Source organism: Papilio machaon, chromosome 8 (genome assembly GCF_912999745.1).
Source record: "Papilio machaon chromosome 8, ilPapMach1.1, whole genome shotgun sequence".
Lineage (NCBI taxonomy): Eukaryota > Metazoa > Arthropoda > Insecta > Lepidoptera > Papilionidae > Papilio > Papilio machaon.
The window spans coordinates 1640519-1666578 of record NC_059993.1 but is presented as its reverse complement, the minus strand read 5'-3'; the positions used below and the strand labels follow the sequence as shown (position 1 = coordinate 1666578).

The 26060-nt window shown below is 35.5% G+C and overlaps 1 protein-coding gene across 9 annotated transcripts in view; it reads left to right on the top strand.

The window, feature by feature from the left end:
• Nucleotides 1-26060, top strand: part of LOC106717697 (tropomodulin-1) — a 64275-nt gene that overhangs the window by 5607 nt on the left and 32608 nt on the right. For 4 of the 9 annotated variants that reach the window (XR_006756175.1, XR_006756174.1, XM_045679030.1 and 1 more), the window contains exon 1: nt 22618-22970. The exons of 1 other annotated variant lie outside the window; for it this stretch is intronic. Coding sequence is in view for 4 of the 8 variants with exons in the window: in XM_045679030.1 (XP_045534986.1) it covers nt 22842-22970 (129 nt within the window). In the remaining 4 variants the exon portion in view is untranslated. Of the gene's footprint in view, nt 1-22617; nt 22971-26060 lie in introns of those variants that run through there. 4 more of the 9 variants (XR_006756177.1, XR_006756176.1, XM_045679029.1 and 1 more) reach the window with 3 other exon arrangements.

Below are 26060 nucleotides of genomic sequence, written 5' to 3'. Positions count from 1 at the left end.
TTTTAAATGTCATATTTATTTATATCAAATTAACAGACTAAAAATAAGTTTCACGCTTCTAACTATAAAATTCATGATACTTCCTTATAGTTTCTCATCCCATCTTTCAACCACTTGCAAACCCTTTTTTTTATTGTGTCAATTCTATTCTATTTCTATTTAAAAAGTAGCCTATGTCCTTTCTTCAGGCACTAGATCTAGACTATCTTTGTACCAAATTTAATTTAAATCGGTTCAGTAGTTTTAGCGTGAAAGCGAGACAGGGTTGTTTTCTCATTTAATTTAATATTAGAAGGCATAAGAATTAGATTATAAAAATATATTAAACTGACTCGTTCATTTACAACAATTTTTAATGAACTTGTTTATCGTATTATATGTCGCAGGGCGTGAAATGTTTCATCGATAGCGCTTTTTGAAAAATCGAATAAATTATATAATCGATTTTTAAAAAATCGATTTTTGTAAAAAAAATAATCGTTCCATAAAAATCGTAAAAAACCAAGTCTATGACACGGTAATAATAATACCGTGAGTGAGAGAGATACAGTTATACCCAATTCCTGTGACGTGACAAAGACAGGGATAACTATCTTCTGTCCCTTTCTGCGTACCAGGCTTTGGGGTTTGTTTGGAACAAAGGTTGTCCCCAACAAGCAACCTAGGTTGTCCCTAACAAAGTTTGACATTCGTGTTATTTTTCGAAAATTGTGAGTACTTAGTCGCTGTAATTGTGTAAAAATATGTTGATATTTCAGTTTTAGTTAGGTAAAGTTTATAAAACATGGTATACTGCTGTATTGTTGGATGTAAAAGCCGTAGTGAGCGAAAAGAGGAAAACATAACCTTTCACTCGTAAGTACTGTAACTACGCACCTATTCAAATGTATTCATACTAAATAAGGAAGAAAATACAAAATAGTTGTTCTTTACAGTCTTTGTAATAACTAATATGTTAAAATACGTGTAAAATCAGCTAAAATAAAATCGTATTTTTCGAACATTATGCGCCCAAACGCAGATGTCATTTGTGTCAAATAATATACTGTGGATGTGGGAAACAAGCGGCCATATTAAACTTCTTTTCAAATTGGTTGGTTATTACCCGTAAAAATAATACCACCGTCTTGTTGTAAAAATTACCCTGAATTTAGGGGAAATAAAGAATAGTATTTGTAATGTATATAAATGAAACAATTCACATTTTTTATACTATTTTCAACAGATTTCAAAATGAGTAGTTTTTAATTCTGGTATATGCTGTGTTTTTTATTGATACTTTCTTATCCCGTTGATTTTAAAGAGTATATTTTTTAATTTGTCCCATGTAAATTTTATCGAAATCGGTTACTTAATTTCTTAGAAAGTACAATCAAAATAGTTAAATATTAAGTAGTTTTACATATAGTGTTCACTGTAATGATATACAGAATAATTTAAAATTATATGACTTTAATATTGGTATGTTTTTTGTAGCTTTTTAAGAAGACTTAGGGCTTCGTGCATATCGAAGAAAAACAGGACATCGTTTGAATGCTGGTCTAATGGACCTAAGACTGAAGAGATGCCGCGCTTTGTTGAAGCGGTACGCGGGAAAAAAATATCGGGAAATTCTTTTTTTGGAGTCACTCAAGACATCCTAGATTAAGGCAGCCGCCGATATTGACATGGACCTCGTTCGTGCTGCGTTAGACAACTGGCCGCGCAGATTGAAGGCCTGTATTCAAAATCACGGAGGTCATTTTGAATAAACTTTAGTGTCATAAGAATCTATGTTTTGTTAAGTTCATTTTGGTATATAAATGGTCACATAATGAATAAACTTGTTTCAATTATTTTATATTAAACATGTGACAGAAATCGAATTAAATAGAGTATTTTTTTTAATTTATTTTAGTAGCATACATGACTTACGGCTGTATAAAATAAAAACCTTTGACCACTTATAAAATAAAACTGTCAAAGTTACATCAAAAGTAGTGAAAATAACTAACCTAAGTACGATTTTATTTAATAAAAACTCCTCTCTCCGCATCTTTAAACTTTGGATAGTAAGTCCTTAGATATAATTGTGTTCGCCATAAAAGCTACAATCGCCAACTCGACCGTCAACAATGTATATTTTAGCCTGACCTGACTAAGTAGTACTAAAAAATCTGTTTACCTAATCTTAGTCACATAAACAAAAATTACGCATTGTTTTTTATATTTATTACATTTATTAATTAAAATATAATTGGGAATATATAAATTGGTATATATTAAATTATATCGTAATTATTCATTTTCGGGACAAAACAAATAACTGGTAACCCCAATCCTTTTACTTATATATAGGTATAGTCTATAGTACTCTCTATCTGTCCCTTACGGGTGAACGCGCATGCCATATCTATATAATTCTTCATCTGAGTAAAAAACCTTAAAATAATCGATTTTTTTCATAATCGATTATTTTTTTTACATCCCTATCTATTAACATATCTGGTTAAAGACTAGATCATTTACATCAACAGATTCTTTTAATATTAATACAATATAAAACTGGAATTATTGGTACAATTATCTACCAATCACTGACCATCATTTAATTAATAAATTCCGTCCAATTAAGAGAGCACCATATAAGGCAGCATCGCAATTCCACGAATTAAAAGCGCTTGAAGCTCACGAGAGTGGAACAAATGCGCGGGAACATTGCCAAATGTACGATTTTACCTAATTGACTTGATGAACAGGAAACATGCCGGCTGTCTGGTCACTACACAACGATTTCTTGCTTTCAAGATTTAACTACACTACATACGATACTAATACTGTCCTGTAAATGTTTTTTTACACATCATACTGTACTTCTTTATATAAATGCTTGATGTTTAACTTTTTTCATAATCGCTAGATCACTCATAGCTATAGCAAACCGAAGTGACCGTCACCTAATTCCCTTTTTCCGTTTTATCTTCTCCCCTTTTCTATTACGTGGTTAGCATGAACCTACAATAATTACGGGTTGGTGGGAAATTGTGTATAGAGACGACGTTATTTCTATTATTATTGAAAAAAGACAATTTCATCTTCAAAATAGTGCTCGAATATCTTTTGACATTTAATCATAACCTCGTTTAAACGTCGTACGGTTGTCGATAGTTGACCCTTGAAGCGACGGGCGTTGATCGGGTCGCGTCAGGCGTCAGCTCGCGGAAGCCACAACGGAACGCGCTGTTGCGTCGCGTGGCGCGAAAATGGAACGCAGCGGATATAATTAAAACTGGACGGACAAATCGCTGGCGTGGAATTAACATGCGAATTCGGTCACCAATCGTTCATTACGAATCAGCAAGCAACGACATGATGCTAGCCCTGTGTCCTGTGTCTATGTTAGATAAGAAGGCAAAGGAACTTAAGTCATACAACTACAACTCTTTTGTGGATAATATTAATTATTTTAATCGTGTAAATTAGTATATGTTTTTGTATTGTTTTCTTTGGCCACTTCGATTCCTTAATAATTAAGAATTTGAGTAAAAATCCTACCTGGATTATGTTGCCACATCGAATAAATACGAAACAGAATGTCTGTCACATATTTTTATACTTTAATCAAGTTTTAATTAGAAACAAAAGATTGGCGAACTAATGTGACTTGTTAATGTAATTCTCTTTTAAACGTTTAATAGGTTTTTTGACTCGTATAAAGCCGAATTCAATGTCGTGTTGTCGTCGGCGGCAAAATGTATGTATAACATATTTTTAATGGATGTGCAAAATATACATCACATTGAGACAACTTTCGTCACTTCTTAAAATAAATAGGCATATAAATGTGACAGTTTAAAAGAGGTATTCAACAACATGACATCTTGTGTTCCGTTTACCAGCTACTGGATTAAAGGGCATTGAACTTTGTTGTAAAAAGCAATTTACTAAGTAGTACACGTTGATAATTTAGATGTGAAACATATGTTCGTTCTTTATTCATTCTCCGAAAAAATAATTACCTCGTTACTGTAAATAATTCTTAAAAAACAAGTCCCGATCTCAATACAACTCAGTTGAGCATAATTCATCGTAGGTTCATAATGGCCAAATCATATATGTTATCTATTAATAAAGCGTTTCATTCAAGTTTGACGTTTTATCGAGAGGTAGTTTTCCAAATGTTATTTTGTATTATAAATTACACTGAGGAAATTTGCTCCAAACACAAGGCATTTCTTTTTGCCTCACTTTTCTGTTCCGCATATATCTATAGATTATAGATCTTCAGGAGCAAAAATATTGATCTTTCTTTCTTTGTTAGGATGAGGTTTATGTATCGTATTATTTAATATACATGTTCCTACGACAAAACAATGTTTATAGTCACATCAGTGAGTCTAGCACACAAATATTTGTGACAACCACCTTCGTATTGTCATCGTTAATGATGTCAAAATTAGTGTGAGATGTTTAGTGTACCGATAGGGGGCGCTGCACAAATTTTAATAAAAATTTTTGTCGATGACGATACGATGGCGATTGTAATAAATCTAATAAATATTCTTGTTAGGCCCACTGTAAAGCAGTTAATGACAACACGCATTCGTTTATGCCAAAGAGTAGTTCGTCACGCCTACAGCCACGCCCTTGTCTAACGCAAGTTTCGTTTCAGCTGTAGTCTGTGCATCGTTTGATCATTATTTATGGTACCTAGATACATTTCAATATTAAATGATTTTCTTGATGGTCATTTTTTGTTTATAGACGTTGGTCAGTTTAGCGATTATGGTCATTTTTTTCTCAATTTGCCTACTGGTATGTCATATCATATTGTTCTTTTACTCTTTGCATAATTATGACATTCATAATTTTTATAACGTTTAACGCGTTTAACTTCGTCTATAAACAATATAAATTTGCTTACGGTGACGTCATATATCACACTTCATCCAAAGCTTATTTCGCTAAAAATTATTTATGATGCCCATTCACGTAACTAAAATATCTTCATAATTACTAGTAATAATATGATTAAAGGGACTATATTAAATAAATAAGGTAATGGGAATTGAGAACTAAGGATAATAATTGTTGATGTATGAAAATTGTCATGTGTAAGCGTCGCACGAAAATGAAAAACGAGCCGAGTGCGCGCACAGAAATAGAGCGCCGCTTCGCCGCCGCGCCAATGTCGAGGTGATCGTTCGTGCATTGTCTACAGCCCACGGCTCACGCGCAAGCTAACATTCTCTTATTTATCATCTTTTTTAACGCATTTGTCATGTTTCTAGTCATGTTGTTATCTAACGCCTAAGGTCTCTAGTGGCAAACACCAGTATAATATGACCCACCCTTATGACTCATTAATAAAACATGAAAAAAAAAACATAAAATATGAGCTAATGTTCCGACAGTTCGAACTTTTAGCAGGCGAGGCTAACCTAATTAAGCCCTGTTTCCTCGCTTGAGTGATTTTTAATTGAAGATAATACGATCAAGGTGATCGTACTTCCGTGAAAGCTGTCACCTAATAGGAAGCCATATTTAAAGATATCTTCAAAGGTTTTAAGAGATTAACACTTAATACCTCAGTTAAGAGCTTTTGAAAACATTCTTTGTGCTTCGCCTAGTATTTATAATTTTTTTTCTTGTACTGACATCCTGCAAATAAAGTTATTTCTCGACCTAATTTCCAGAGCGAGCAAAAAGATCATCAATTGGTCCACTTACTGTTTAGTCGATTTCGCCATCAACGTAAAAATACATTTCAGCTTCTGTAGCAAATGAATTTTTGATATACACACTTGGAATAATTTTTAAATTTCATAGCATAACTAGCTGTTGCCCGCGACTGTCCATGTTTCTTTCCAGACTATTTTCTACATCTGTGCCAAATTTCATCAAGATCCATTGAGCCCTTCCGGAGATGTCTTCTAAGAAACATCCATCCATTCAAATATTCGCTTTTATAATATTAGAAAGATTATAGTGTTATTGTATTACGTTTTCTTTTTTAATTCCGCCCGACCGATATTAACAATATAAGTCAATTGAGTCAATAACAAGACGTAAATACTTACGACAACATATGTCTTAAAAATGGGATATAACCTTAAAAAACAAGCAAAACAAAGAAAATCCGTAAAAGATGCAGAATTTATATAGTTGCTTGAATAAATGAAGACTTGCAATTTCTTCATATTTACGATCGTGTTTTTAGTTCAATGTTCGACGTTTTTATGTCTTCAGTGATTCTTTTGTTGAAGTTTTACACAATTTTACGAATAACCTCGACTGGGCGTCCATCGCGGTCATTGACCTATGAGTAACGCACCCCAAACATAACTCGCATGATCCTATTCCTTTCACATGAATTAAAATATATTTATAAAAATTTCAAAACATATTAGTAATAAATTTTTCAGTTGCAGTTTGAATTAAATTCTTGAGTTATTTATATTTACAGAGTTCTTTAATATCTTTAACCTACTTCATATTCATAAAGAAATACATAGTTTTTAATATGCTTAGTGTTTGTTATTAATTTTAGTTAAGCTCTTTGTTTTACTGATTCGAATCTTTTGCTGTAATTTTATCACGCCATTATATATTGTCCTTTATTACTCTAGTTTCATTCCGTATACGAATCATTTATAATCTGTACCACGTACAGTGTAGCGGTTGCGAGCTGGAGTCGTTCGTTTGTTTTATTAGTATTTTACGCGCGACCTAAATGCTGGAGTCCCGGACTTCGGGATTAATGACTCCCCAACGGCCAATGGACTTACAAAAAAAATTATACAGTGACACATCACATATATTTGCCTTTTATAACTACCATCATGACGTATATTTTATAGCTTAAAAATGTACCAGTCGTTACCTTCCTGTCCTTATCCCACTCTATGTAGGGGCGCACTCGGTTTTCGTCCACCACGTTTACCATTTAGACTTCGCTGGTTTCTAAGACCAAAATACACGTTTAAAACATAATTGGTTCAAAGACGATTTATTTTATACAGGAATTTTGATGTCAGAAAACAATGATAGGTCGTTTCAGTTGTCATTCCCTCTTTACATATATTGTCTTGCATATGCACCTCCTTTGTTTCGCAGAAAAACTCAAAATGAATGTTTCTTTTTTATCCCTCTTATACTCCGTCGATTCCATCCAAAAGGTTAGAATTGAGGACTAGACACTGATCTCCGATACCAAAAAGTGTTTCTAAATAAGAGTAAGGCGATTTATAATGCATATTAGCGGAGTCTGATGACAAAGTTGAAAGCCCTGCACAAGGGCTCCGTCCTACTATTAATAATACGACTGTTCTATTTGTGAGATGCTTTATATTGCACAAGCCAGCCCTAGATATTACGATTAGAAGATGAATCTGTATGCTCGCCCACACGGAGACGGGCTGTCTGTCAAGTTGACAAGTCTTGCGAAATTGATATTCGATATTTTTTGATTGCTGTGTAATCACATTGCAAGTGTATGCATTCAGCTCGGAACGAATACAAGTTCTCCTATGTATTTAATAGAGAAGGGAACAAAAGAAGTGGTTCACATTATTCCATCGCTGATTGACAACACATAAATCTTTGAGCGTTTCTATTCTTTTTTAGGACAAATAAAAAAAATATCTTCAATACTCATTTTAATATTATGTTAGTTAAAAGGACTATCGCTATAAGTAGAGTCGAAATTGAAATATATAAAAGTTCATAAGAGTATAAGATTTATCCCGGGAAGACGGTAACATAGAGCGGTCCTACGTTACCGTTATAGTTTGGAGCCACAGGGAGAATTCTCTCCTGGGGAGATAAGTGCTGAGGGTTCCGGTGCGTTCCTTGGAGATCCCGGAATCATCTTCTTTTTGCACTTGAGTTTGGCTACCGAGGGGGTTTTAGTGGGTCAAATCCCACATAACCTTGTCTTTCTCCCCAAAAGACAGGGTATCTTTAGAAGATTTCCTCCCGACACAAAAAAAAACGGAGTATAAGATTTATAGGCATCTGTCTGAGACCAAAACTCCTGTATAAAACAAAATACTATCTCTGTTTTATCAAAGACTGGAATAAAATTATTAACCGATTTTTGCTGTAGGTATATTCTCCACTTTATATGGCAAACAATGGTTACATATTAATCAGGAGAAACTAGGTAAAGCGGACGTCATAATTGCGACTAATGGCTCCTGACGCGTTTAATTTATCGTAGTCCAGCTGCTGCAGTCAGCAAATTAAATGTGCACTCGGGTTGCAGCGCGCACGTGTATGCGTCATGTCAACGGGGGTTTAATGGGACAGGGTGTTAAGACACTTACGAAAGTTACACAGTGTTTGTGTCGGGAGATTACCTAGTTTCATCATAACTTCTCGAAAACGTTGTGACAAATATTTAGTATTTGGAATAGAATATGGAAGTTATAGAGTTACACTGGAAGCTTAGTTTTCTTGTTTGGTGCCTCTATTGTTATTGGTAACCTTTAGTTCCTCAAGTTCTTTTGTTTTTCAGTTTTTTAGTGTTCCAAATCTTTGTGTTAACAATAATAACAAGCAATTAACAATCACATATAAAGTTTTATTCCATTGAGATATTGTAACAAGTGTGTTCAGTGGGTTAGTTGGTATGATCTGAGCTGAACATTTGATACAATAGTACAAGCAGACGGCGCCTAGAGCTTGGGTGCTGGCCAGGAGGACTCAACGGGGCTTAATTAATATTGTTATTACGAAAGATATGTGCTACTAAAGTTTCCAGAGTTAACTGGTCATAACAACGAGTAACATACAGTCGAAAATGGATGAGCGAAAGTCTAATGTACCGCGATATTTTTTACGCTTATAGAGGTTTCCCGTCGAGAACAGACGTTGACTCTCGCTTATAGAGTTTTCACGCTTATCCAAGTTTGACCGTAGTGCTATTACACCACTTTGTCGTGACTACGGATGACCATTAGAGATAACTTTTTACACAGTAAACGTAATAGAGTTTCCATCTATCTTAAGATATAGGTCTTTCTAAATATCTTGTCTACTCAAATTCATCCGCGTTCTGCGCAATGCTCTTCCTCTGCATCCTTTTACGCCTTGTTTCACATAAAATTGTTTCTGCCCAGCTTCTCGTGCGACTTTCCGAACCGCTAAAATATTTGTAAACTTTCTTACAGTTAATGTGTACTTCTATGTATTGCTGCAGTAGAATTCACTGTACTACATAATAATATTCTAATTTTTTCAACGTTGATCTAACAAAACATATAAAAAAGTAAGTCATATTTGCGACATACCATTTTATTTGCTATCGTGAAATTGATGGCGCCTGTAATTACTCGTTGCAGTCATTACATGGCGCCGGGCTAGTTGTTACTTGATTGTATCGCAGTTGATAGTAGGGGAGCCCACGAGGCTAAATGGGGATTTACTCGAGCATCGTAGAGACCTATTGGGATGCAAAGCTTAGATGATAAGAAGAAAAAAATGTTATATGATATATACCTTTACATCAGTGGGGGAAGCGGCTATAGATTTTTAAAAATGTAAAAAAAAAAAATTTTTATCGAGCGCGTCAGATTTTCTAAGGGAGTGTTAAGTGCACCAAAAAAAGCTCTCATTCACTAATCTGACGATTTCGATGGGACGCAAACTCGCGGTCATTTTTATAATGTGCAAAAAAATTCGCCATTTTGAAATACTCAAGCGCGTCAGATTAAGATATATATGGTTTATCTTTATGTTCTAAACGTACTGTCTCATAATCTGACGATTATGTAGAGGGATTCGCCTGATTTGACAAAAAAAAATTAGAAAAACGGTTCGGCCTTATACATGGGCCCCATGTTTTGTGGAGGTACTTAACCGGGTACAAGGTATCCCCCTGTATATTAATCTGCCGTGCTTTAGGAAATCCCGAAATCCCCGCTTGGGCTCCCCTACTATGACAGTGTCGTGAGTCGTGACACATCAAGTGTAAACACGATTTTCCAAAAGGTCATTGAACTTACTGATCAATAAACTTCGCTTCTAACGTTAATTTTAATTTTAACTTACACAAAGACAATCAAATAAGAAACATGCACTTCAAGACAGTTGCCTTTGTCTTGTAACAAAGATTTTCAACTGAACAACAACAAAAGATTAAGTTAATTATGACGAAATCATCACCTGTTGTAGTGTTGCCATTGTACAACAAAGATGTTTTTGTTATTATCGTTATGATTAGAACGTAAATAATATGACAATGCATTTGTTATTATTCCGAGAACATCTGACGGACTTGCCAACTACGAATGAACGCGGTTCGTAAATTACGTCCAACTTTGGCTCGTTTGTTAATTATGATTTGTGTTCCCTTTGATTGCGATTCCGTTGTCGAAACAATAACATTACACCATCCCTCTCACACTCTTTTCAAAAACAGAGATAACAATATGTTTGTATATACACTTCTATAAATGTAACAAATATTGCAATAGAATTATTATATGTATGCAATTATAACACTCACATGACCTACACAAATAACTCGTCTTAGAATTAACATTATCTTTTGATAAAATATTTATTAATAAATTCCTTGGACCAATTGAAATACGAATAGAGGCATTTGGCGCGTATTATTTCCTGATAGCCAAAGATTGGCAGGTGAACCCTGGCACTATTTACATAGCTTTTATTGTTAATATTAACTTCCAAAGTCATAAGAAATTACTCTAAAGTAGGTGCAAACAAATAATTGAATTGATATTTTATTTGCATATATCATAAGCACTTTCGTGTCCTCAGAAATAATAGCACTAAGACTTAAGACATGAATTATAAAACAGTAACTAAATTTATAAATATTTATCTGCAGAAAACATGTAAAAAAAGATTTAATCTTTTTAGGAAGTTGACACCAATTCATTGTATAATCTTACCATAAACGACACCAACTTTTAAAACAAGTCCCATTACTGACTAGTCGTTGGCTTTATAATTTGACAAGTTAGCAGCTGTTCAACTAAAATGGCGCGAATCAAAACAAAATTATTTTACGTCATTTATTCGGACCAAATAATGTCGAAAAATTATAAACAACAATCATGTAGGGAAAAATTGAAATAAACATTTACATTTTATTAATTTTTTTATGTAGATTATAAAATTACAAGTAACTCTATTTTATTAATTAATAAAAAATCAAAGGCTTCGTTTGATATATTTAATAAATCATAGAAAATCTTTTACCATACTTACAAGGTAAAAACACAGGAATACATAAATAATGGTAAAGTTTAGAATAATTGATCTATTAAATATTGGTAGTGAAAATTGAAACTGGAGCGAACTTTTCTCTGCATACTGATTTATATGTTCAACGTACAAAGAAAGTTAACATATGTCATTGTACTTTCACATAATGACTTAAGATCTTAAGATTCAAGGTACAAAGCTAGAGGCTCAGTAACTTATTGATTACAGAGTAACTGACTATAAATAAAAAATATTATCTCTGGTTTTTCATAGAGTATGTAAGGAATCAGAATGTTTTTCTGAACAGGTAATTCTGTAGTGGGAACCTATGTTTACGCCATTTGTTTCTATCAAGGTTTATGGTCGCTTTTTCGTAGTTTTCCAGACAATTCTGATTATAGATACCGATCTTTTTGACATAATACGGAAGTGTTGCATATCGATTGACGACAAAAAAGGTTATTGGCACTTCGATTGATGATTCACAGCTGCCCACGCGACTGATAATGCCACAATAAACTTAGACAATCTAGTGCCAATTGATTTATTGTTGAAAATAAATTGACACATTTAGATTTTATATCAGTTAGTTAAGCTATTTTATTATTAAAAATTAACTAAATTATTTTACATAATATATTTTAATAAATTAATAATGTATTCTTAATGTAATTGTTTATTTTATACGCAATTTGGTACTTTGTCTTTATGAACAACAATAAAAAGTCTTTAGTCGTACATTTTGTTATGCTCTATTTAAATAGTAAAATGTTACGACTCTAGTTTTAATAATTGCGTGATATAATTATGTAAAACGTTGCACAGAAATGTTTTACTATATTTTAATAACATAACAATTTGCAAATAACCATTTCAATACACAAAACTTATATAAGTTAAAAGTATATTTGTAATTCAACACACTTTACATATTTTGACCTGGTTTAGTTTTACTTAATTATGTCGTTTTGTTAGTTTCGTAGCAATAACAAAACGCAATCTTACGTTTTTTATTTCATTTCATTACATAACGACATTTAGAACTATTACTGTTTTAACAGTATCAAGTTATTAAGACTGGTTTTGTTACAAATTTATTTTTTCAATATTATTTACATCCCTTTTACAAGGGGTTTAAAAATAAACCAAAATTTATTTATTAAAAGTGGAAAAAAGTCTGTTATATGTAGACGTTCACTAGATGTCGTTACTTGTTCTAATTTCCATCGTTCGCGCTAAACATGATGCGTCACGCGACGCGTTGCGGCGCGCAGCTGTCCGAATATAATTTAACGCCTCGTATACCTACGTACTGAATTGAATTTTATTATTGGTCAAAACTTCATCATGGCAGCTAATCTGTTATTGATGAATGACAATGATTGAAATTTGAACGTCCGATCACAGTTTATTTATTTAATTAAAAACGGCAACAAACAGAAATTTGCTTTATCGAGACAATCTACGTATTATATTTATTGTGTATTTGCGTTGTTGATAATGAAAAACCATTTTTTTTTAAATTTTTGCCTGTGTATGTCTGTCCTCAAGGCCACGTTTGTTTCGGTAATTACTGGGTCTTTGATGGGAAGGTAGCTGAAGAAAGCGGGGCTTAATATTTTAAGCTACTTTTTTTAAATTCTGCGCTGACGAATTTGAGGGCTACAACTAATATTATATATAAATAATGAGATGATCGATTTATGTTATTAATTAATCGTGTTTTAAATATAGTTCTAGTAAATACTAATCTACACCTGACCTATATAGTTAATTAATTTGATTAAGAGTTGAAATTAACTGTACTTGCAACTCGCATTTACGATCATGAAGTCTAATTAATCTGTGACACAATAAACTCGTTGCCAAATGCCAAATTAAATTGGATTTATCATAACAATTCTTTTTTACTACTATTGAAACATGGTGGAGATGTTTTTTTTAACTTATATTCGAGTAAACGCGAGTTTTTATGACAACAATAAATTTAAAATAATGTACAAAATGATTTTTGAAAATATTTCGAGAAAATTGTACAATTATCGGCACACATTATGATTTAGAGTAGGTTTTTATCTATGTATTTTTTATTTATTTAATTCAATTTTGTTTTATTTGCAAAATATAATTGTTTTTATTAAATGACGAAACAAATAATACCTTAATTAATATATTGCAATATAACATCTTACCATTTACAAAGCTATTGAACTGTGAGATTGGTAACATTGCCAAGCGTAGTTTTTCCGAGACACGGTCTACTTACGATATTTTCGTTATACTGAAAATAAAGTTTGTAATACAAGGATTTTTTACATTGAGGTTGATAGAGATTTTGACATGATTTATGATTCATATTATTAGTTGCATAAAGTGAAAATCATAATTTCGTAAGCTCATTGTTTGGTTTTTGAAAAACAATACACAGTACAATGTTTTCTACAGAGTATTTAGTTTAGATATCTCATACTAAATTAGTGAAATATAGTCAAACAAGGATATCTGGCCTGATAAGAGATGTGCTGCTATCCCGGTTAAAAAAGAAAAAATTGACATGACAGATACAGTACGAAAAGGACTTGACACTTTTTTGACATTGACAGGAGGGACAGGAGCTATCTTAATAAAGTTCGACTTACGCCTCAGATAAAGAATAGACTTATATACTTACTTATATATTATATACTTGGTCCTAGACTTACGCCCCAGAGGGTCTGATATACTTGTTGGTCTATAACTTAATTAGTTTATATAATAAATTAGTCTACTAAATTGGTACTAATAAGCGACCCTTTTAGTGAGCTATTATGCAATCAAACAAATCTCTTTCTGAATTTTTACATACATAGAATTTATTTGTAACTAGTCACAGTTTTGTTGTTTTGGTTCATTAGTAGTTTATTTTATTGACTATGAATATACTCCGCACCATTAGTCATATAAGAAAATGTCACCTAAATATTAAACATTACATCACATAAATTATAAATTTTACATATACATATGTAAAATGACATCTAACATGATCTAAAGATAATATAGTTATGTTTGTTGTTTAGAGGTTTTATGATCGTTAAAACATTTTAATCAAAACGGAAATCCTCAAATATGTAACTTTTGTTTTTCATACTTTGTAAGAATCGTTTTCAATCAATACATTTTCCTCTGGTTATCTGTTTTGATATTCATATTATAACTACGCTACTCTCTTCGCTTTCTAAAGGGCCTGAGAACTTTGCCTAAATCAATTTACGCCAGCAAGTCATCGTTTGCCAACAAAGCGCGACCGTCAAACATTTGCCGTTCACCTTTCTACATCCCAACTATGCAGACTTCGATTAATTTATTGTTGACATTATATAAATAGATGTGGCGATATATCTGTTACAAGTATTTGACGTAACTTATGCCCTATATTTTAAGATATAAGAAATTGTTACAACCAATACTTAAAAACTGCATTATGTGGCAGACTGTCTTCCTTTCCATGGGATTATTTTTTAAAATCCTATATGAATATGTTGTGTATTGTTTTGCAGTACTAACCTTTTTTGCCTCTGTGGTTTTGAAACATTGTGTTGTTTATTATTGAAACATTTAAGGTACAAGTAATAATATCTTACGTTAAAAATTAACATTTCCATCAAATAAAATATGTTTCTAGACCTCCTGTCTCATAATCATTGATTTTGTGTCTAGGTAAAGCTAAATAGTGTGCTTTTCGTCGAAATGTTAACACTATCCATCTAAGTCTTTTTGTTTGAAGATTTATATTATGTCTGGTGCAGGCTTGCGAAATAGTTTGCAACTAACAAGAATCTATTAATCAATCAAAACAACACCGTTTTTACATTTTCTTCGGTGAAATTGATCGTAAATTTCATCGTTGTAACAATTAATTGTACATTTTTATTGGATTCGATATTTTTATTATCTGTTTGGTCAAACAATCACTCAAAGAGTCACTCAGATCAGTAAAATCTGGATAAACGAAAGGCAATATCCGGTCCCGACCGATGACCGAGAAGTGACAATTAAAGAGAAACTTCTATAAGCCAGAAAAACATCGCAGTCTCTTAGACTCTAGCTTATCCAGGTTAGCCTTTGACAACGTGTTCTTCCAACTAAGGTTTTTCGCATTCGACAAATGCCAATGATTCCTTCATTTTTATAACGCCCAAACTGGGGAAGTTCACAACCTATCGGTGACACATCTTCCATCCATCCATCCATTCAGCCTCGTAACGCCCACTGCTGGGCATAGGCCTCCCCCAAAGATCGCCACGATGATCGGTCCTGTGCAACCCGCATCCAGGATACTCCCGCAACCTTGACCAGATCATCGGTCCATCTTGCGGGAGGCCTGCCCACGCTGCGTCGACCTGTACGTGGCCGCCATTCCAGCACTTTGCGGCCCCATCGGCCGTCCGTTCTGCGGGCAATATGGCCGGCCCATCGCCACTTAAGGTTTACAATTCTTTGGGCAATGTCGGTTACTTTGGTTCTGCTGCGGATCACATCATTTCTGATGCGATCACGCAGAGAGATTCCGAGCATTGCCCTCTCCATTGCCCTTTCTGTGACTTTGAGCCGCCCAATGTTGCCCGCAGTGAGGGGCCACGTCTCAGTTCCATAGGTCAACACTGGCAACACACACTGGTCGTAGACTTTCGTCTTGAGACACTGCGGTAAGTCTTGGGACGAGAGGATACCCCGTAGCTTCCCGAACGCTGCCCATCCAAGTCGGATTCGGCGATTGACCTCCTTCTCGAAGTTGGACCTACCTAACTGGACAGTTTGTCCTAGGTAAACATACTCGTCGACAACTTCGAGGGTATGGCCTCCGATGGTTATTGGAGTGGGTGGAACATGGATATTCGACATGATCTTCGTCTTATCCATGTTCATTTTCAGACCCACTCGTTCGGAGGCTGTATTGAGGTCATCGAGCATTGTACCGAGTCCCTCCATGGTCTCAGCCATGACTACAATGTCATCAGCAAAGCGCAAGTGCGTGATGTACTCGCCGTTGATGTTGATGCCTAGTCCTTTCCAGTCGAGGACCTTGAAAACGTCTTCCAACGCCGCGGTGAAGAGTTTCGGGGAAATGACGTCACCCTGTCTTACACCGCGCTGCAGTTGAATCGGTTTCGTGTCCTGACCCTGTACTCGGACTGACATAGTGGCGTTTTCGTACAAGCACCGTAGCGCTTCGATGTACCGGTAGTCGATTTGGCACCTCTGGAGAGACTGCAGTACCGCCCAGGTCTCGACCGAATCGAAGGCTTTCTCGTAGTCCACAAACGCCAAGCATAATGGCAGGTTGTACTCTTCGGTCTTCTGTATCACCTGCCGCAGCGTATGTATGTGGTCTACGGTACTAAAGCCTTTACGGAAACCGGCTTGTTCGGGAGGCTGGAAGTCGTCGAATCTGCGAGCGAGACGGTTCGTGATGACCCTCGAGAACAACTTATAGACATGGCTCAGAAGTGAGATGGGCCTGTAGTTCTTCAGAAGGGCTTTATCGCCCTTTTTGAAGAACAGCACCACCACACTTCTGCTCCATGCCTTTGGCGTATGTCCCTCGAGAATGACGGAATTAAAGAGCTTTTGAAGAACCCTGAGTGCCGGTTCTCCAGCTGCCCTCAATAACTCTGTTGTAACTCCGTCATCCCCCGGCGCCTTGTTGTTCTTAAGTTGTTGGAGGGCCACACTAATCTCGTCGAGACTGACGTCGGGGATGTCTTCGGTGAAGTGTCGGGTCAATCTGGCTCTAGGATCTTCCGCCAGATTTGTGACGGGTTTTTGCGTAGCGTATAGCTGCCCATAGAACCTCTCAACCTCACTCAAGAGCTCAGGTCTGGAGGACACAACCCTGCCCTCCTCAGTTTTCAGCGTCGCCAGCTGACTTTGCCCAATAGACAGATCTCGGGAAAACACTTTGGAGCCCTGATTTCGCTCGATAGCCAATTTAACACGATTGGTGTTAAATCGGCGTATGTCGCGCTTTATGCTAGTCGAGATCTGTCTATTTAGCAGCCGATACCGTTCCGCATCGTCTGAAGAGCGCAGTGTCATGTCACGCCTTTCCTTCATGAGCCCAAGAGTATGGTCTGAGAGTTTCTTGGACGCGCTTCTACGATGGGTCTTGAAGGACTTAGAACCCACCGTGTGCAGAGCCTGCACGAACCCGTCATTCAGATCGTCCACGCTACTCCCCAGGCAGTCAAATTGGTTACGGAGTTCGAGCTGAAAGTTTTCGGCATTGTGAATATGGACGGGCGCTGGTCGGAGCGTAGACCTCATCAGTCGACTTCGTTCGAGCTTGACATCGATATTCAATGTGCCTCGGACTATTCGGTGATCGCTCCCAGGTTTAACCGCGTTGATCACTGAGACATCATTGAATATTTGCTTCTTTGTCGACATGATGAAGTCAATCTCATTCTTGGTACACCGTCTGGACTCATCCAGGTCCACTTCCTCTGCACTTGCTTCCTGAAGAAGGAGTTCATCATGTAGAGTCCCTCCTTCTCCATGAAGCCGGCCAGCAAGTGGCCCCGGTGGTTCCGCTGTCCATATCCAAACTTGCCTACCAGCAGCTCGTCTCCGTCTCGTTTGCCCAATTTTGCGTTGAAGTCCCCCATGACAACGGTGTAGTAGGTTTCGGAACTATGTATGGCTTGTGAGATGTCCTCATACATAGTTTCAACCTCTTCGTCGGAGTGTGTCGAAGTCGGCGCGTAGACCTGTATGACCTTCAGCGAATACCGTTTGGATATTCTGAGTATAAGGTACGCCACCCTGGTCGACACACTCACGATCTTCACCACATTGTTCACGAGGGACTTGTGGACGATAAACCCGACACCACCTTGAGACTGTTGGTCGCCTTCCCGGAAGAAAAACAAGTTGCCGGACTTGAGGATTATCGTGTCCTCCCCCTCTCTTCGGACTTCGGATAAACCTATAATGTCCCAACGTAACTTGTTTAATTCTTCTTCGAGTTCCGCGATCCTCTCGTCCGTCCGCAGTGTGCGCGTGTTCAGTGTTGCCAGGGCCAAAGGTCGTCGTGTTTGGTAGCCGTATCCGAACCGGGGATTCTTAGCACCCCCTGCACCGCCGTCACCCTGGCCGCTACCGTAACCAGGAACGGCGGCGCCGCCGGGTACTGGGGGCCGTATTTCATTTGTGGCCATCATATGGGGGGAATTTGCCATAATCGCCACGCTTGGCAGGCGGGTTGGCGATCGCAGTGCTTCTCCACCGTTTTTGTAAGGGACGCTGCTGCCCGTCCTCCGGTGGTCTGGACGCAGTTTAACGACATTACCCGGGTCGTGACACATCTTACTTCTTTCTAATATTATACACGAAAGTTTGGTTCTATGGATGGATGGATGGATGTTTTTGGTTAAAAGGTATCTCCAGAGCGGTTCAACGGAACTTTATGAAATTTGGCACAGATGTGGAACATTATATGGAAGAACACATAGGCTAATTAACTATGTTTTTCTACCGCACGGACGGAGTCGCAGACGACAGCTAGTTGAGCTACATGTCGACATCCTTGATAGACCCTAAGGTACCCATGCTCGCGACTCAAAGTACTATTTCGTTCCATTTATTTATCTTTGTCGGAAAAATTGTAAACATGCCAGCTCACTATTATAATTTTCATTCGGAATGTTCTATTTTTAAATGCACCAATGTCATTTGAAAAGTTTACGATTCCGGAGGTAGATACTATTTTCAGTGTACACTGATCAACCGTGATTACGAATGAAGTTTTCTATCTCTTTTTTTTATTTTTGTTGCGAAATTCAGACATTATCTACATGACTGTACATAAATCTCAATTGTTACGTAAAAGTTCACTTTGTACTTCGACTCTGTGTCCTACAAAATGTAGAGTGGAAAGCGTTAAATATGATGTGAATGCGTTTAGAATTTTACACTCTACTTCTAGTTCTAATGAAAAGATTGGTTCTGTTCCTTGAAATCCAGCGTTCATTAGTGTGAAGACGTAAATCAGACTAACTTTATCGACTTTTGGCCCATTCAAATCGATATCTACGTGTTTTCCTTCAATTGTCTGCTCATAACTTAACTTTACATAACACTTCTTACAGTGGTAGACGCCAGCAACAACAATATCTGTTGCAAGAATTGGTCGGCTCGCCCGGTGAAAGACCACGACCACACAGAAGACAGGCCTGAAGTGGAAGTAATTCCGCGTTTCGTCAGATGAGTGTGGTGCCGGAGGCCTTTGCTACCATTTTCTTATAAGGAAAGGATGGGAAGAGGATGTCGATTTGGTGGAAGAGGGAACGCATAGGATGGGGAAATATACTCTTTCTGTGCGTCCCCTTCTCCGTTGATTAAAGGTTGACATCGCATCTGCATTTGCGGATGTCCATGGGCATCGGTCGCCTCGCTATTTCGGCAAATTCACTTGACCGTTTGCACTTTTTCATATAAGAAAAACTACAATTTAAGACTTCAAGAGATAAGCTCCACCAAAAATAAAGTGGTCTAGGAAATTTCATTTTCCATTTGCAATTCCAAACGCGTATTAAAATTATTGTTCATGTGATTTCATGTGATATAAGATGGGGTTGTAAATTTAATAATATTAATGAAATATGACTAGCTCATTGCGAGAATGGGTGAGATCGGATGAGAGCGGTAGAGGTGAGGGCGGATGTGGTATAATTAGTGGCGGAAGCGCCTGTTTACAGATGGGTCAGGGGCGGCCGCGCAGGTGACACACCTGCCAACCCAATGGCAGGGACGACTGCGTACATCTCAACTATTTGACAACACGTCAAGCATATTGCAATACTTCGACTGTATTATAACAATTCACCTATGTGCAATACGTCATTTAACCTTGAATTTTCATTCCGGAATACAAGTATAAAAATATATTCTAGTTAAATTATTGTCATCAGTTATTGTTATTTCCTTTGAAAAATATGGTTAACAATTATTATTTACATGTGTTTCAGTATTTCCATATTAAAGACTTTTCTAATGTTGATTTCAGGTAAGTCCTTGGAACGCCGAATAATGAAAGGAACAAGAAGAAGCAATGTTTTGGTTGTAGGTTTGTATTCAGTACTATTTAATGGCGTTTTAACATGACGTAGTGCACTATTAGTAAAAATATAACGAAAGAAGATTTGAATTCTAGATTATATTAGTTATATTAAAAGCGAATTCCGATTGTATTTCCTTTTATCCTGGTTTGTAAACACTTGAAATCTGCATTTATATTTAGGAAACATTCGGAGAAATATTTTTCAGATTACATCAATAGATTTGAATTCATAGGAAATCGAACGTTTGCTAAATTCTCAGTAAATATTAGATGCATTCACCTTTCAATAGTTGCCCGTAGTTAGAACTTCAATGGCAAGAAAACAATACAATTTTCAAGCACCTAGATTATACAACCTACTTAACCAAAAACACAATGTGTATAATTTAAACTACTATAAAATGAAACAACATGCAAAAAATTGGCTAAACAACCTAGACTACAGAGATTGTGAAAATCTTATAAGTATTGAAGAGTGAGAACTTAAAATGAAATAGAAAAAAAAAAAACATATTACAAATCTCATAAAAAAAAAAAAAACTAGTTGCTAATTTATCTATTGTTATCTATCTATAGTTATACGCACATCTGACATATTCATAGGGATACATTCACACACCAACATTCCCACACACACGCACACTCAAACATACACAACACACACGCACACACACACATACACACGCACCAATCTAAAACACACGTATGCAAAAAAAAAATCGAAAATAAGTTAGTTATATCTTTTTTTTTTAATGTTTGTTTCTCTTTTGAAAATTTCATAAATGATTGTTTTCTTTTCTTTTATCACTAAATGTAAAATTAATTTAATGATGATGATAATGGGGGAAGGGATTGGCTCCTGAAACACAGGGCTTTTCCCTAGTTCAGGAACCAAGGCTTCCACATAATTGTGTATATGAGTGTTACAATAAAGCAGTTATTATTAAAGCAGTTATTATTATAAGCAGTTATTATGCGATTGCATGACGAAAAACATACCTAAAGAAAATTGGTTTATTGTATAGGTTGGAGAGATTGAGAGAAAGACTGAAAGAATGTCAACTTAAATGTAAAACTGATCTAAATATATCAAAGTATTGTATAAAAGACATTTTATTATCAGCCTGCGCCAGTTCACTGCTAGACCTAACTCTTCCACGATGCTTTCCACTCAAAAAAAATGTTTCAAAGACGACGGTAAAAGTAAACAAATTGAGAATTCATATATTGTGAACGATGGAACTCGTTAAACATGGAGTGCTTTGCTTTCTTATTTTACAAAAAAAAATCAGTTAATGTTTGATTGTTATTAATTTAGGAAAATCCGCACAGAAACATCCACATCTAGAGATGTAGAACATTGAACTTTAACGTAAACTAAACAAGATGCAATATCGTGTTTACCTGTGTACTGACTATAAAATCTTGCAACTATTAACAAAGATGCTACATCGAATAATGAATCTTATCTTTTTCTCGTTAGAATTGCATATCGAGTGAGATTTCGCGGGGATATGGTACGAATTTATCGCGGGCTGTTAGGGTGCCGCATATTTATATAAAGTGGGGAAGCTGTGAGCGCCTACGCTGACGCCTTCTTTGAACGGTTCTATACAATATAACAGTATTTTAATCAAAAGCATATTTAAATAATAAAAAATATGAAATTAAAAAAATAAAACTTTAAAAAGATAACCTCAAAAAATTTCGAAATACAACCTATGATTGCCATTACTGTGATCCTAAATAAATATATAAAATGTAACTCATTATAGGATCTTTAAATCAATTCTCGTAGAAGGCTAATTCAGTGTTACATCATTAATTATCAATTTTACAGATTTAATTTATTTATTCCTTTGAATTTAAATTACAATTTTTAAAATTCAACTATAAAAAGGAAACGAACGGGATTATTTTCAATATCTTTGTTTACATCACAACCTCATTAAAAATCAAAAGATTCTTCTTAATTATGGAGACAAAGACTTTTGATATCCAGCCAAATTATGTTATTATCATCAAAACAATTTATATATAAAAAGAAATCGATATTTTGTCAACTACCCATCACATAAGAAAGACCTCGACAAACCGTAACAGCCATTCACGTCAAATTCCTACAACTTCAAAATAAAATCAATTAAGATAATCGCGCAGTCGCCAAAAGTTGAATCAAATCCGTTTTATTCGTGAAACGACGACACTTAGCTCTTTCGACTAGATCGTCCAACTAATAATATCGCGCATGTGAAATGTTTTGGCTGGTGCTTTTTGTTCGAGGCGGGTTATTTCAGTTTTCCAGTAGGATTCTGAGCAAGAGCAACAGTGGCCGCTTCCACTTCGCTCGCTACAAAGTAGCTGACTCGCAGCTCGGACCGCGCGGTCAGTGATGTGCCTCTACTAAAAATCGATTCTAATTGCCTAAACCGATTGATGAAGCAATTATGAAATATTGATGTGAGCCCCTCCCTAGTGTTAGTGAAAGTTATAACGAAGTGTGAAGTGGAATAACAAGTTGATCATGACGGAATTCTATGGTTCGTGGAGCGACGGCCGCCCAGGCGACGACGATGTCGAAGGGGTCGAAGTGGAGGAGACTATGGTCGAAACAATCACGACCACGACGACGACCAGGAAGACGGTTCCGTCGGTAAGTTCGCGTCGGCCTTGAACGTGATTCAGTCTACGTATTTTCGCTCCGACGACTTATTTAGAAGCGGAGGAATCCGGCTTCGAGTTTGTTTGATCTGCGTAAACTTACAGCGTCGAATATTCTAATATATGTGTAATATTGTTGGGGTGTTTATTTTGGAAGGCGCGGATGTCAGGGACGCTCGGCGGTCACCTGACGCGAGCCAGCCCCGAGGTGAAGGCGATACGCGCCCGTCAAATGTCAACTCGTATATAAAGTGACGCACCGCATCTTGAAACTAAAAATAACCTATATCTAATGCTGCAAACCGTTTAATATATTGTGATAAATGTAAACGTTGAGAAATATTTATTATTACTATCGTACCCGCTCTTATAGAGAACGTGATGACAATTGTTCTCTTTTGTCAATGTCACAACTTATTTGTAATCCGTTTGTTTTTAAACACCTAAACAACAAAAAACGATCGTAGTAACGTGAAATTTGCTGTCTAAATAAAATGATACAAAAATAGTAAAATATTCCTTCAAATTCAACTGTAGAACGTATATAATAGAAGTCCTTTGAAGAATTTGACCTGTGGGGACTAATTCAGTATAAAATTAAATAATTAATTCGTAATTCAGTCTTTCAACTAGATGCAACAGCGACTTTAAGGTTCGTTTCATAGTCTATTAGAAAACAAATAATTGATGCACCTAACCTTGATACAAATAACGAAATTATTTTAAAACTGGTATTTTTCCTAAGTGCAAGATTATCATTAGTAGATTCATTTTGACGCAATATCCAACTTCAGATATTTCTTTAACTTCAACTACACAGTCTTCAACAGATTGGATCAAGTTAACTGACGTCACCGCATTCTGTTTTCCAGGTTGTGTGAAACCAAACATATTAACAATGATATGTTTACGTCTACGCCTCCGATGGTTCAGTTGTAAAATTCACTAGTCAACAAAATATCATAGGAAAATAAAAAACAAAAGCCTGTCGTCTATCTGACAGCGAACTCAAAAACTACTGACCCAATTTTTAAACGGTCTTCATCAATAAATGCCACTTGAGATTCACGAGTTGTAAGGTTGTGACAGACAGTAAAACGAAACGGGCAAATATGATAGTTGCAGAAAGTGTTAGCTTCCCGTGTAATGACCGGGCAAGTTAATCTACTATTTAATTTTAATTCCATTTGTACGTTTTATCAAACGATGTTATTCTTGTTTGTTATTAATTAGAAGTAAAAAAATAGAAAATTTTCCCTTACCATCATGTTGACTATTTTCGTGACGCGCTACACGCCTCATAAAATACTTCAATGTCTCATGCAGTCCATTAAAGAGTGTCTTTGTCGCAAAGCTCCCACTCAATGTTTGCCAGATGAATCGTGAGACAAGATAATGCTTAAGAACATATTCATATCACGCTAGCATCAACACTCTCTCGCCAATTTTAATTTTTCACGTTACCAAGATTAAAAATATGAGCGGAGCGAGTATTAAATTTGTGTGTAAACGCAACCGAATAAGCTTTGATTGCTTTTTTCGCATGTTTTACGAATTCGTGACTCAGAAGACGATAAATTCATAAACATATTGAACATTAAAATTATTTTAATAGCTTTAGTACATCATAAAACTAAAGTACTTTGACATTTGCGAGTGGTTATAACATAGACGCGCCATTTATTAAACTGTAAAGATGTAACTCGACTCTGCATGGTCAATTATTATCCATTACAAGGCAATCCAACCGTTAAGTTGCGTATAATAGCCCTGTTTCATTGATCAGGTTTCGTAACTCGTAATAAATGTTTACATTATTTCAATACTGTCCGACCTGTCTTTGTGACTCAATTTGCCACAAATATAATTTAATCTATATTTATAAAAGAAAGTTGTGATAGTTACTAGGGTGGGTCAAAAAAATCAACTATTTTTTTTTTACAATTAATACGGAAAAATGGGTTACTAGGCACCTTAAAAAAATTCTCACCAAATATGAACTCTTAATTTTAATAGGAAGATCCTCCGCGTCGCAGTTTTTCATTTTTTTCTCAGTCCAATAGAAAAAAATTCATTCCTCATCATTAATTGGTCGTACAGAAAAAATTTTTTTTAAGAATTTTGTAGGAAATTTAATGCTCTACAAAAAAGGTATCTTATGTTTTTTCCGTAAACCTCACCATTTCACTAATATTGAAGATTTAAGATTGATTATTTTAAGTCAAATGTCACTTTTGTTTATGAATTTTATAACTCGACAAGAAATGGCTATTATTGAATGCGCAATAGAAATTTTTGTAGCAAATTAACTGCTCTATAAAAATGGTATCATATGTTTTGGCGATTAAATTAAGCGTTCAAAAGATATTCATCATCAAACTTTCATGTATACCGATTTTAAGAGTTTTTGATTAAATGATCGAAAAATTTCAATTTAATCTATCAGTTTTGAGAAAATTTACACGAAATTTTTTTTTTTTATCAACTGAGAAACTTCAAAATGTTTTTCAAGCTTTTTTTTATGTGTAAGTATTTTTATCTACATTTAAAAAAATAAATTGTACATTATTATTTTTTTTATTGATAAATGATTAACTAAGCGATAAATAATGTACAATTTATTTTTTTAAATGTAGATAAGATACCTTTTTTGTAGAGCATTAAATTTCCTACAAAATTCTTAAAAAAATTTTTTCTGTACGACCAATTAATGATGAGAAATGAATTTTTTTTCTATTGGACTGAGAAAAAAATGAAAAACTGCGACGCGGAGGATCTTCCTATTAAAATTAAGAGTTCATATTTGGTGAGAATTTTTTTAAGGTGCCTAGTAACCCATTTTTCCGTATTAATTGTAAAAAAAAAATAGTTGATTTTTTTGACCCACCCTAGTTAGTTACACCATTTATAACTCAAGAACGGCTGAATCGATTTGACTGAAAATTGGTGGGCAGGTAGCTTAGAACCAGGAAACGGATATAGGATAATTTTTACCCCGTTTTCTTTCTTTTTTTTTTATTCCGCGCGGACGGAGTCGCGGGTAAAAGCTAGTTTCTTATAAAATTCAAGGTATTGGGCACTT